General features: G+C 42.3%; 1 protein-coding gene and 2 long non-coding RNA genes across 3 annotated transcripts in view; 2 read left to right on the top strand and 1 right to left on the bottom strand.

Moving 5' to 3' along the window:
• The window catches only part of LOC132460681 (cholecystokinin receptor-like), a 97,888-nt gene extending 95,342 nt beyond the window's left edge, over nt 1-2,546 (bottom strand). The window contains exon 1 of the mRNA XM_060055520.1: nt 1,920-2,546. Within this exon, the coding sequence (XP_059911503.1) occupies nt 1,920-2,070 (151 nt within the window). The 5' untranslated portion in view covers nt 2,071-2,546. The remainder of the gene's footprint in view (nt 1-1,919) is intronic.
• A 4,479-nt stretch (nt 2,547-7,025) lies between these two features.
• Nucleotides 7,026-7,900, top strand: LOC132461103 (uncharacterized). The gene is made up of 3 exons (XR_009526528.1): nt 7,026-7,226; nt 7,351-7,442; nt 7,751-7,900. It is a non-coding gene; the product is annotated as an uncharacterized LOC132461103 (long non-coding RNA).
• Nucleotides 7,901-13,700: 5,800 nt separating this feature from the next.
• LOC132461268 (uncharacterized) lies at nt 13,701-14,476 on the top strand. The gene is made up of 2 exons (XR_009526580.1): nt 13,701-13,929; nt 14,039-14,476. It is a non-coding gene; the product is annotated as an uncharacterized LOC132461268 (long non-coding RNA).
• Nucleotides 14,477-14,507: the final 31 nt, after the last annotated feature.

Genomic DNA, 14,507 nt, shown 5'->3' on the forward strand with positions numbered 1-14,507 from the left:
TTTCCAGGGTCGTCAGAGCCCGAGTAGTGTCACAGTGCTTACATTTGCATACGTGTTCTGATTGGATGACGGATCCGTCGCTGCAGAAAAAGTTGAACATTTTTCAACTTTTTGATGGAGCCTTCAGCGCACGGATCCACAATGCATTGCGCGTTGGGCTGGGCGATAACTCGATTACGATTATTATTCGCGATGAATCTCACGTCGATTACGACGATAAGCATTAGACATAAATGCTCGATATGAAAAAAAAAATATTATCATTATTTATTTATTTATTTTAATAAAATAAAAAAAAATAAGATCGCAGTTTTGCGGTTAATGCCTAAGTACACGCCCATTCCCTGGTGCATGTTTGAGCTTCCGTTACACACACACACTCACACACACACACACACACACACACACACACACACACACACACACACACACACACACACACACACACACACACACACACACACACACACACACACGCACACACACACAGCCTATCAACAACAATGAAAATAAGAGAAAAAAAATGATACATATTTTTTTTTACAATATAATATATCGGGATTATTATCGATATCGATCGATATCGAAAAAATAATCGTGATCATTTTTTTTGCAATATCGCCCAGCCCTAATTGCGTGTCCGTCCCCATTCAAAGTCAATGGGGATCAGTCAACGGACGGAGGTAGTGGGCACGAGGCGAACGTGTCGGCTCGTTCGTTCGTGAACCGGTTAGAATGAGAGAGTCTTTAGGACGAACAAACCAAACCGGTTAGTTTCTCTCGCTCGTCTCGTTCACCATTCGATTCACCGGAAACTCGACTGAACGAACGAACGAGTTTCCGGTAGCACTAACTCCACTGAGTCTGACTGACTCAGCTGGGAACCGTGCAATGGCGTGCATTCCATGATGCGATTTACCGCTACCGGAATCCAGGCTGAACGAACAAACGATTCGCGAACGACTCTTCCCAGTTCAGTCGAGTTTCCGGTGAATTGATTCACCGGAAACTCGACTGAACTGGGAGGCGTCGTTCGCATTTCGTATTTCTGTACGCATTTCGTATTTCGTAGTCTGTAAGTCCTGGTGATACCATAATCAGCTCAGTGCCGTCAAAGCTCACGTTTAGAGAGAGAGAGAGAGACAGAGTGGGAGGCTGTCCTGTCTGCAGTAGTCTCTCTCTCTCTCTCTCTCTCTCTCCTAGTCGTGAGCTTAACAAACTCTCTCTCTCTTCCATCAATCACCATCATTCCATATAAGGGCTATTACCTGATGACAAGAATTACATTGTTTGCCAGAAATAACATGTTTGACGATCAATGAGTAGATTCGGTTAATTGACTGACGGACCAACACACGCGGGTACTTCAGTCAGTCGGACACACAAACCCAATTAGAGAGGCTGATTAATTGCTTAATTGATTATGAACCGCTCACACATTAAACATTTAATGGCTACAGCATAGCATCCCTACGTTTTCCAACGTAATAACCAAAAGTATTTGTAATAATGAACCACAACTAAAAACAATAATCCGGCATACAATCACACACTTTGCACTCCAATATTCTACTGTCAGCTCAAGGAGAATAATAAATAAAAAATAAGAATAAACATGATTGTGACGTATGAAATATTGAAATGAAATATGAAAATAATAAATGAATATAAAATCTCTCTAAACTCTAATAGTGTCACAAAATTCTTACGGTGGACTTGTTGCAGGGGAATGTCATTAACCTATCATCTTCCATCTTTATAATTTATTAAAGGGAACATTTATTGATAAAGCATGACATATAGTGTATTATTAAATCTAACTATTAATAAATAATTATAATTATATTTTTGATATGCAACATTATTTAATAATCCGTATGTCATATATCATTGTTGCGTCTAGAAGAGCTCTATCCTACCTTTTTGGCGACCGGACGGGGGTCTTGTGAGGGCGGTAACGTTGCCACAAGTGGCGTTCGCGGTGCCGTTCGGCGTTCCCGGGCTCAGGGAGACGTTCCTCCGCGCGAGACACTGGAGGAACTCCGCGAGGCTGTCGTTGTTTCCCGCCATGCTGCTGCCACACCGCGCGTGGGGATGCCTGTTTCGCGCCGTAGACGCAGAAAAAACCCGGACAATCCTTACATATCTCGAAATAACTTTGGATCGGCGACCGTTTTATCGTAAAAAACGGAGGCTTTGCATTAACTTTGACCGGGAGAGCCGCGTCTCGTGCTGCCGGTGCGTTCTATGAGCAAGGAACCAGACGCGCGGGAGAAAAATTATAGGCTCGAGCCGTTAGTCCGCTTCGGAAGGAATGCACTGAGATATGAGTGAGAGAGAGAGAGAGAGAGAGAGAGAGAGAGAGAGAGAGAGAGAGAGAGAGAGAGAGAGAGAGAGAGAGAGAGAGAGAGAGAGAGAGACTGCTGAAAGCTGAGCGCGAGGAAGCGGCTCCCACGAGGAGGGGAGAAGCATAAGTCCCAGCGAGACAGCAGACCTCCCCCTAATCCCCCCCCCCCCTCCTCATATATGTGTGTGCGCGCAATCGATTCTTTCTTTGAGCTCGTGCGCTTTCTTATTTGCGCACACCATAAGTTCGCAAGCGTGTGTGTCCGTCAGTGTGCGCGTGCTTATGAAGCGTGTGAATGTGTGTGTGCTTGTTAAGGTAGGCTACTAAGAGTGCGTGTCTTTGCGTGCGTAACTAAGCGTGTGGGTGTATATTTGCGCGTGCTTGCTAAGAATGTGTGCGTGTGAGCGCGCGCGTGTTATATTATAGTTCACCAGCAGCACTTCCAGACTTTCTCGGGGATCGCAAATTAACGCAGCGTTTGGTGCGCAGCGCCCTGATCTCGCGAGAACTATGCGGACAAGTGTTGCGCCTGCACCGTGATCACCGAGAACTGTGCTGCGTAATGTTGTGCCCGTTTAGTTTGAACGCCTAGGAGTGGGAACACGCTGACATGTGTGTTTTGGCGTCAAAAACGAACCTTGGTGACATTTAATGAAGGACCATGGAGACATTTGCCACATGTTGCGTCGCTCATTGCGTTCCTGCGCGCGTCCCTTATTATTATCCGCTGCAGTGAAAGCATTCGCAGGTCCACGCCTCCCCACTCTCTCACTTTCTCCCCATCTCTCGTTCTCTCTCCCACCTCCCACACACAATAATGATTATCAGAAGCACTCTCCATGGAGAGATTGAGAGAGAGAGAGAGAGAGAGAGAGAGAGAGAGAGAGAGAGAGAGAGAGAGAGAGAGAGAGAGAGAGAGAGAGAGAGAGAGAGAGAGAGAGAGAGAGAGAGAGAGAGAGATCTTTCTACCCATTTCCGTGCGGACAGCAGAGACGGATTGCGAGAGGAAGTAGTTGATCACTCATCCCCGCGGCTCGATGCAATCCTCTGCAGGGCGATTCGAACCTACCTGTGGCCCATCATTCATCAGCTCTGTGCGTCCGCCGGCAGGTCGACCGGGAGGCGCTACTCTGCTGCCAGCTGGTGGTCAGACGCGAAGACACACGCATGTACTCGCGTATAAATAAACGCGTCATTCTCATCGCTGGTGTGTGTGAGTGTGTGTGGGTGGGGGAGGGGGGGGGGGGGTTGCGCTTGCTACCACACACACACACACACACACACACGCACACGCACACGCACACACACACACACACCCGACTTAACCAAATAAAAATATGGAGCAATAAGTAAAAATAAGCTGAAGTAGGCATAGTACCAGCCACAGTTGAGTCTAGTGCAGAATTGTTGGGCAAATTACAGACATAAGTAGTTAAATAATCTGCTTTTGTGTAGTGTGCGGGGGTTATATCGTGGCCATTACTTATTGGAAAGCAGTCAAGTAGATTAGGCCACAAAACCGCGGCTTTGCTGTGGTTTTATTAGCGCTGTATCGTGTGCTGTACAGTCTTGACATCAAAATGAAGATAACGAAGAAGGCAGCTGAGTGTCGTTCCTTCACCTACAATGGGAATAAAATCTGCATCCACTCTGATGTCAGCGCTTAGACCCTGAAACACACAAGTTTTCTACTGCTAAGGATGCGCAGGTCTTTTTCGATAACTACATTGCCAAGGATGAGGATGATAACGGAGAAGAGGAGGAAGAGGAGGAAGGTGTAACTGGGTCGGATTGATCTAGGATGCGTCTAAATCATGGAACTGTTCAAATCAAACTGCTACAGAATTCGGACAACTCAATATGCCTACTGAAAAATGATATGAGCATAATCGTTTAACATTGGACTAAGAAGTTGGAGATGCTGCTTTTTTTTTTTTTTTTGTACTATTTCTTATTTTTATTTTTTATTATATTCTTTCTATTTTTGAATAGGCTAACAGTTTCGTTTTATACACAATGTATTGCCTATAAATGCCTCACAAGATGAGTAGTGCCTATGAATGCAGCCCACACTATGAGCTAATAAAGATTTAATTTATTTACTTAACTAAGCCGACAGGAAAGTCTTAATTATTGTTGTATAGCCTGTGATACATTTTTTTTATACTTAGGCCTTTAGGCTCTTATTGGCTCTATTAGATTTTGAAGACAACTCAAGGAGCCAAAACAGTCTCTAGTGTCTGCTAATATTAAGTGGGTTTGGGGGGATGGGGATATCGAGTTACAGCATGAATGACAGTTTATTTGTATGTGTATGGTTGTATGTGAGTCGGTGTGAATGTGTGTGTTATGTGTTTAAAGGTTCACAAACTAAAGGGAAGAAGTTGAATGCTAAAAAACAAAGATTATTATGATTGCAATTAAGCTACCAAGTAAAGGGTTTAAATTGGCTCACATTAATATCTGCAGCCTGAGGAATAAAATAATAGAAGTTGCTGAATTATTATCTCTAGAAATTCATCTATTGGCAGTATCAGAAACCCAACTGGATGAAACATTTAATGATGAGGTACTGGGTATTCAGGGTTACAACATTTTTAGGAGGGACAGAAATGTAAATGGAGGGGGGGTAGCAGTTTATGTACAGAATCATATTCCAGTGAAAATGAGACCTGATCTAATGGCTGCAGATATTGACGTGATTTGGTTGCAAATTAATTTGCCTCATATAAAACCTGTGCTTATAGGATGTGTATATAGACCGCCAAGTGCAAATGTGGATTATCTGAATCAAATGTGTTTAATGTTAGATCAAGTATGTGATCTGGGTCATGAAACTTACTTATTAGGAGATACCAATATTGACTGGAACTCGTCTAACTGTCCACTTAAGGAGAAGTTACAATCAACTGCGAGAACCTGCAATTTGATTCAGATGGTTGATAGACCAACGAGAGTTTGTATCAGAAGAGATGGTAGTAAAAGGGAAACATGCATTGATCATATTTTTACAAACTGTAGTTATTTATTTTCTATTTTTCTAAACATTATCCGTACCAGTGGGGTGTACTGATCATAATTTAGTAGTGACTGTAAGAAAAGCAAAGGTTACAAAATCAGGACCAAAAATAGTCTACAGTAGATTAATGAAAACATTTAATGAAGAAACATTTATAGAGGATGTTAAAAATATATGCTGGAAGCAAGTACTGAATAAGGACAATCCAGATGATGCACTTGAAGTCTTAAATACAGTATTTTTAAGAGTTATTGACAAACATGCCCCAATAAGGAAGCGTACGGTAAGGAATTTAAGATCCCCCTGGTTGGACACTGAATTGAGAGATTTGATGAGATTAAGAGATGAAGCTAAAAAATCTGCGATCATATCAAGTTTTGAGTCTGACTGGCAAATTTATAGAAAGTTACGGAATTATGTTACAGCTGCAGATATTGAAGTGATTTGGTTGCAAATGAATTTACCTCATATAAAACCTCTGCTTATAGGATGTGTATATAGACCGCCAAGTGCAAATGTGGATTATCTGAATCAAATGTGTTTAATGTTAGATCAAGTATGTGATCTGGGTCATGAAACTTACTTATTAGGAGATACCAATATTGACTGGAACTCGTCTAACTGTCCACTTAAAGCTAGGGTGGGTAATTTCTTTACTGTAATATTTGGCAAAACTGTCCTAATAGCCAGTCAGCTATATGTAGGTGAAGTGCTCTGAGAATATCTGCTCATAACTTTGCTCTCCCCTGCCTCTGTGGGCCGCACCCAAAAATTGCCACCGCTCATGTACACTTTGACCAATCAGAGCGAGGCTCAGATTCTCCGTTCTTATTGGCTGTGGGACTGTCCGGTCACCTTGGCAACGATGTTGGTGCGTCCCTGCGTGAGCGTTCACGAGCCTAGCGGTCTGACAGTTTTGTACTACTACGGCGGACAACAAATGAATAGCCATGTCTTCATCAACGGCCCATAAATTTCCCATTCCCCGGATACCATCAACTAACACCACTAAGACAGAGAAAAAAAGAGGAAAGACACTTACTAAAAGGGAGGCGGAGAGAGCTCGAAATAAAACCAGAGTAAACATCGGCGTGGCTTATGAGCGATGGAGAGAGTTACGTGACCGGAGAAACTTAAAATCGGACGCTGAGATTGCTATATTTCTTATAGACAGGTAAGGAATTGTGTTATCCCTCCATGGTATATTGCGATGAATATGTAAAGTGTCGGCTGGTATGGTTTTTTACTAAGCAAAGCCACGATAACCGTTACATTACGGTTCTGTAATGTAACCATTTCAATACGGTTCTGTAGGATGTCTTGCATCAGCCCATGGTTCTTTTCCCGGTCCGTTTTATAGGTTAGTTATGGTCACACCAACCCTGTCGGAATAACACAGAGATTGTGCTAACACGTGGCCTAGGCTTCAACTCAACTGTGGATAATGTCCGAGTCACGTTTGTATAAAAGCTACTTTGACACAACTGCCAAGATAAGCACTGCGAGGGAAGTCTAGCATATGATATTCCATGTATTGTTATAACGTTGTTGCAAGCTAGCAGCAGCCTAGCTCAGTTTCGCGATCGCTTTGAAGTAACGGTTTCCTTGTGTGTAATCTGGCTTTCTGTGTTATTTTAACAATTATATTTTTTTTTTCAGCACAGTACTGTACATACACAACGATGGACAACGACAGTAAAGAGATCATATCGATTGTCAATATTGATAAGAGGGAGGCCTAGAAGAATTCTGTTATCATGGAGAAGGAGGCTTTCATCCGGACCTTTGAGACTCTCCACCAAGAGATTTGCCTACAGGAGTTTTGCACTGATGCTCATTCACAGATCTCGGCGCTCTTCAGTAAGTGCAAAGATATTTATGTGTATAATTTTACGGATGAAGTATTGCTCTATGTATTTCATGATTGTCGTCAAAATGTTTTAGCCTGCGTCTAACATATATCTGTTTGCATCCTTCCATGCAGATCCAACAAAAGGCAGGTTCAAGGACTCTGGTGTTCGACACACCCTTGACATCTGGCATGGGTCAAAGAACTTGGGTAAAAAAATCCATGCAGTAAGTTCCTGACTTCGATTCTGTTATTGGTCCTTGATAATAGATTGTTATAATACCAAGTCAAACAACACAGTTTTTCCTACTTGATTTCTACTCATGTTGTTTATGTTAAAACAACTTCTTTGAGATGATGATCACAATGACTGAATTGTAAAGGTCTTGCCATTTCCTGCCATTCAGTTATAAGCCAGGTGTCTACCACACAGATGGTGATTACATCAGGTTCCTGGTTCCAGAGAATTTGCCAAATCAACATTGATGACAAAGTCTGAGGTTTATTTAAATGTTCTTTTCCATTCCGTGTCAAGGCAGGCCTTCGGAAAGGATGTTCAATTCTCCTTACCTGGAGTAAGGAGATATGCAACCATTTCTGGTATTGCTGTAAGACTGCACAGAACACTAATCAGTTCGGTGTAAGTATTGTGTTGAAATTCTGTTTAGGATTTCACTTTGCGATTCCTGACCATTTCTTCATTTTATTGATACATTTACTTTGGTTATTTTATTTTATATTTATTTTAAAAACTTGCACTAGCATTTATATAATGACAAAATAGGTATTATTTATTGTGTAAAAAAACAACACAATAAGAAATTATGCAGTTCTGTTTTACTGTCGGATATGTGGACAGGTCTTCTCCACCATGTTCAAGGAGAGCATGAGTGGGCCCTATGTTGCTGTGAACATGGCCCCTTGTCCGCCGACAGGGAGAAGGAGTGGATCCAGAGTGATTCTGAGGCCTTTCAGTTACTGTCAGAAATAGTGCTGGATGAGCACTGGCTGAAGAATGTGGAGAAGTTCCTGAGTTTCAGGTAAGTAAACATGTTTTCATAAGAAGGTTATTGTAAGTGGCTAAGTCCTGCTATATGGGCATTTGACATACAGTGCTCAGGCTAATGACTTGGCTGAGGTGCTTGCTATACACTGTCTTACACTTGTCACAATACTGGGCAAATGGTGTTATAAACACTATTCATGGTAATGGCTCTTACAAGCATATCTATAACGCTGTATTCATGGCCACTTTCAAATGAGCACTAAAGTTCTGTTATATGTGTATAGATATGGGGTCATAGCTTAATCATCTGTTTATTTTATTCTGTAAGGTCAACCGCTGAGCTGGAATCCTTCCATAATCATATACTGATGTATGCCAGCAAGCGATTCAGCTTTAGCCCACCTGTTTACTGTAGAATATTGGTGTATTTTAGTGTCTCTCTTTTGTTCACATTTCTAGTCTAGGAACAGGCCAGGGCCTCTCTTACTGATACAAGGTGTTCCTCAACATTCTGCCATTGTTTTGTCATTGTTATATAACAAGGTTGAACCGACCTCTGGTCCTCCGGGACATAGCCAGGGCCAGATACCTTATCAATGCTGAGAGTGCGTCTGTTTTCGTGTTATTCATATATCCCCTTTTTGTATAATACTCGCCCCAACCCTTTGGTTCGACGAGAAGAGGGTTCGACAGCCAAGGAACAAGTCATCAAACGGCTCCTCAATGGGTCCACTATAGATTATTCAACCTAAGTCTGTATCTCGCTGTATTACATCCTGGAATAAACCATCTATTCAACCCTCTGATCCAACCTGTCAAGTTGCTTTGATTTCGACTTCAAGAATTACTACTACGACTGAAAATACACAACGCAGAGTCTGTCCGAACAGTTTAGAAATAAGCTGAAATCTAACATTTGGTGCCGTGACACCGTCTTGAAGAGAGAGGAGTGAGAAGACCTCTGAAGATTGCCCTGTGATCGAGAAGACCGCGCGCCCTGCCTGGCAGTGGGAAGACGTCTGATCAACGCCTGCCCTGCTGAGGGACCCGCATCCACAACGCGGCTGAACCAGCGCATCTCCATGCACCACGTGGGAATCAACGGTGACTGAATCTCATTCCACACTCTCGACCAAGAGAAAAGAACAAAAAAGTAATCTTAAAATAATCTACACACACATAACCGGTATTATTATTTGTTTTACTATTAGGCTGCACTACATTTGCTGAGTAATGAAGTTGTGTCATTAAGAGCTTGACGAAGTGAGAACCTGTATTAGTGTTTAAGAGCTCAATAATCACTGAATATACGCTGTATGAATGGGAAAGAATTGTGTACACTGTGTTTAACTCTTTTGATTTTGTATAAGGGTTAGAGTCCTGAGTTTGTATTTGTATAAGGGTTAGAGTCCTGAGTTGAGTTTGTATTTGTATATGGGTTAGAGTCCTGAGTTTGTAGAATAAGGCCTTTGGTCTGGGTTAGAGTCCTAGAATCTGGGTTAGAGTCCTAGAATAGGAATAGGTCATTCAAGTGATTTGTTCATCTTTGCTAGTTTGTCAATGTTGATACGTGTCCTGAATATAACTTAAAACGTTTGGTTTGCTCAGGGGTTTTGTTTTACGATTTGCTGGACAAGGAGTGAAACCGTATTTGTATTGAATTCACTGGTGAGGATTACATGAATCGCTAGAGTTTTTTTTGTGCTATGTTGTTTTGATTCCCGCCGTGGAATCACAGATATGTTTTTTTTAATCTGAGAGGGAAAAAAGTGAGCCATCATCTGGTGTTGGCATACCGAGCTCCGTGGGAGACGTTTATTTGTTTTTTCTAAGCAGCGATTGGTCGCTTGTTTTAGCTTTGCATAGGAAAAAAAAGATAGAAACAATGCCGAAAGGTAAAGGCAGAAAGAAGGCAGAAAAGGAGGAAAAAGATAGCAATCAAAGTCCCAATGCGTCTGAACCAATTGAACAAGATTCTTTTGAATTGGAGGTTAGAGATATTGATATTTATTCAATTAGCGAGACACTGTCTAGATTCCTCAACGACAGACATGATTTGCAAGGAACCGAAGAAAAACTTTGCATAACATATGCGATAACGACCGATCCCCAAACTAAACGCTGGCCAAAGAAATCGATCTGGATGGTTTTCGAAAATTGGATCAAGAAGACTAGACGAAATGAACCAATCGGGTTGTCACTATTGTCTCAGTGTAAGCGCTACTTTATTAAGCATGTCAGCAACAAAAAGAGAGATGAATTGGAAAAGACAACTGCTCTGAAAAAAAATAGAGAGCAAATCAAACTGCTTGCCGACGAAATTCGTTTGTCAAAGGATGAAGCGACTCTGAACAAAGAGCAGAGGAAGTTGACAGACCTACACACGACGCTGGTCAGACAAGGAGTGATAGCGGCCCACCCCCTCGACTCAGGGCCCTCTGAGGGGAGTGACCAAGGCAAAGGAGGAGGAACCTTGGGAGCCTATGGTCGCATGTACCCCAAACTGCCATTGTGTGGCCCAGATGGGGAATACATCTTCCCTGGTGGTTTACAGGATTCGAGACACAGTGTTCTTTCAGACATCAACAGCTTTATAGGCGAGTACCCGGTCATCTGCAGTACTCCCCACGTGCCACGGAAGGGAAATCCATCTGCCCCACCTGACTATGCTAATTATGATGCGACCCAGATCCCACAACAATTTCCCCCACAACAATCTCCCCAATTCTCCTCTGTCCCACCACATTCCTTCCTTCCACAACAATTTCAACATCCGAACCCCCGGGTACAACAACCCCCCGCGGAGAGGTCTGGAGCAGTGACTAAGAATGAATCACTCAATGGAGGATTTGATGACAACATACAACCACACTGCAGCGTGATGGGAGGCGCAGACACACCACACATGAAGACCAAAGATGAGAAAGACGAAATAGTTAACCTCAGGCCCTTGAAGAAGATAGAAAGCGTGGGGGGATGCACAATCCTCTATGAACCCTCCAGCCCGAAGGACATCGAAAGATGGAGTGCGGAAATCGACCACCCAAGGAGAGCAGGCCTACAGCCATGGATGAAATTGAAACAACTGATGCTTCTGTACGAACTCCACCCCTACGATGGCCTTACTATATTGTTCAAACACCTGAGCAGCACTGAGCGCACCGAGATTCGATACGATGTGGAAGATGCCATAGGAGAAGACGGAATGAGACCAGGAAAGGGATGGGAGGCCATAAAGGCGTGGATCCAAAAGCACTCCAGGGCACAAGTCAACTGGACAACAATCACTCGTTGTATGCAGAAGGAAGACGAGGGTCTGGACCAGTTCAATAAGCGCTTCTTCGAATGTTATTTGCTGTACTCAGGCCAAACTGAATATGATATGGACAACATCGACCAGTCACAGGACTTGCCTTTGAAGACCATGTATCTCCAGCAGGTACTGCCGGAGATCCGAAGGGGAGTGAAGACAAGGCTTCCCAGCTGGGGCAACCGTAGCTGCACAATGGCAGAGATCAAGGAAGTCGGAGAAAAGGTGGATCGAGATGAAGAAGTCAGGATTCGATTCCTGGCTGACGAGAAGAAGGAAATAGCCAGGGACCGAGAAAGATTCCCCCAGTCCAACAGGGATAGAGAACGATTCATTCAGTCCGACAGGCAGAGAGAATGTAAAGCCCCTCGAAAGATGTACCGTGACCGCTCCAACGAGAGAGTAGGGGAAGAAAACCGCTCAGACAAAATGAGGGAACTATTGAAGTTACAGGCGAAGAGTGTTGAAGAACTCAGCCGCATATGCGATTCAGTGTCGGAAACCAACAATAACACCAACTTGGAATGACACTCGTTAGATTTGGCACGCAAACTAACTGATACGGGGTGAAGAGTAGGGAGTGTTTGAGTGTTTGTTATTTTCATTCCTTTATTTTCACGAGAGGTTAGTCTTCGAAAGATGCTAGGACTTTTGTCACCGCCTATCTAAGTGAGAATTCATGTTGGTTCCTTCTTGACACAACTGCTCAGCTTTAGAACATTTGTTTGTTTTGTTTTATTTTTGAACAAAGGTTCACTCATTCATTCATTCACACAAGGTTTATTGAGAACTATGATGACTGATTACTGATATTACCATTTTCGAATCAAGCGATTTATTTTTGTATGATAATTTTTCATTGTTTATCGAATCATTAAGACAATTACAAACCATAGTTGATTATTATTACTGTTGGAGGCTGTGACAATGCCTCCCCCATGACTGATACTGCACTTTTTCTTTGTTTCATGTTTCATCGTACCTGGGAGATCCAGGAGACATGGACACTTGCTGAGTCCTTGGGATGAGTCCTTGAACTGAACTGTGTCTGTGTTTGTCCTGACGCCCTACTACAAACTTTCATCCTCATCCCCCATCACACCTGCGGTGGCCATCAACTGGAAACTAACTCTGTTGCAACTGCTACTCAAAACCAACTGAGTCATGCAGTACTGTCTGTGATGTTGTTGTGCCAAGCAGAGGGAGGTGTCTGGACAGTTGACTTTCTTGATTCTTTACATTTTTTATGTTTTGGTTTAATCATGAGTAACCTAATGAGTTTGTTATTTTCTTTATTATAGTAGCCTACACCTGGTTTACTTGTGTATGTTTTGAATGTACTTGTCTATTGCCTTTTATGCTTTCTTTCATTGATTAAGTTAATTGTTAATGGTTTACCAGTAGATACACTGAATTCTCATTTTTTTGGGTGATCTTTAAACTACGTTTAGTATGATCAAGAGGGAGGAATGTAGAATATTGGTGTATTTTAGTGTCTCTTTTTTGTTCACATTTCTAGTCTAGGAACAGGCCAGGGCCTCTCTTACTGATACAAGGTGTTCCTCAACATTCTGCCATTGTTATGTCTCAACAAGGTTGAACCGACCTGGTCCTCCGGGACATAGCCAGGGCCAGATACCTTATCAATGCTGAGAGTGCGTCTGTTTTCGTGTTATTCATATATCCCCTTTTTGTATAATACTCGCCCCAACCCTTTGGTTCGACGAGAAGAGGGTTCGACAGCCAAGGAACAAGTCATCAAACGGCTCCTCAATGGGTCCACTATAGATTATTCAACCTAAGTCTGTATCTCGCTGTATTACATCCTGGAATAAACCATCTATTCAACCCTCTGATCCAACCTGTCAAGTTGCTTTGATTTCGACTTCAAGAATTACTACTACGACTGAAAATACACAACGCAGAGTCTGTCCGAACAGTTTAGAAATAAGCTGAAATCTAACATTACAAAGCACGCACCCTCTTAGCAGCGTGTGACTATAACCATCATGTTCACAGACCGGTGAAGAGGAAGGCTGATGGCTCAATAGAGTACGTTTTCAATAATTTACATATACCTATTTCAGATTTACAATATTCTAAGCTGCATGACTGATGTGGATACATTGAGACATTATTTCATCCTGTGTCAGGTATTACAAGCTCTACAATTAAAAGTCAAAGACTTGGAGTCTATACACAGTGAAGGTGGAGAAGGACTACGGATACATGGCAGACCTGCAGAGTGCTATCCTAGAAGCCCGGCTGACATCAGACAAGGGTTTGCCAAAGACCAGAAAAAAAAGGCCTAATGACCCACGGCAATATGGGGTTCTTGCAAACATCCCACCTCCCACCACCCAGGACCTGTTGCAAACCCAATTCCACAGAGGAGTAGGTATGGAATGAAACCTGTTTGACATATTATCTACACATGATACAGTACATATCCCAAGTAAAGGGAAATTAAACACTTGGGAAAAGTAGTGACTTTATTCTTTCAACAGGGCAAGGAATGCAGTAAGAGACCATAGAAGAGATTGGAGGTCCCATACCAACTAAACTGAAGCTGACTATAGGCTGCTGGGGGCTGTTTGGAACAGTATTACGCTGCTCACTTTTAGATTTTTGATATTTGTAAATATTCGATTTATTAGATCTAAATGTCCTTCACAGTTTTGTATTATTTACACTTGGTTCTTATAAAATATATAAAAAAAAAATTGGATTTTGGATATAGTTTTCTATGATCAATTTGTTTATAATTGACATATTTTCAATGCAGTTGCACGATTGTTCTGCTAAAAAGGCATTTTTTGTGTAGTGCTTTTATACTTATTTAGAATATGCACTTGTGCTGCATGTAGTCATCGAAGGCCAGGGTGTTCCTGTGTGTGTGAGTTGTTATCTTATTGTTTTATTATTTAATAAAAAAGTTTACCGCACCTGCCCTCATCCTTTATCCAGCATTACACC

This window comes from Gadus macrocephalus, chromosome 7 (genome assembly GCF_031168955.1).
Source record: "Gadus macrocephalus chromosome 7, ASM3116895v1".
NCBI lineage: Eukaryota > Metazoa > Chordata > Actinopteri > Gadiformes > Gadidae > Gadus > Gadus macrocephalus.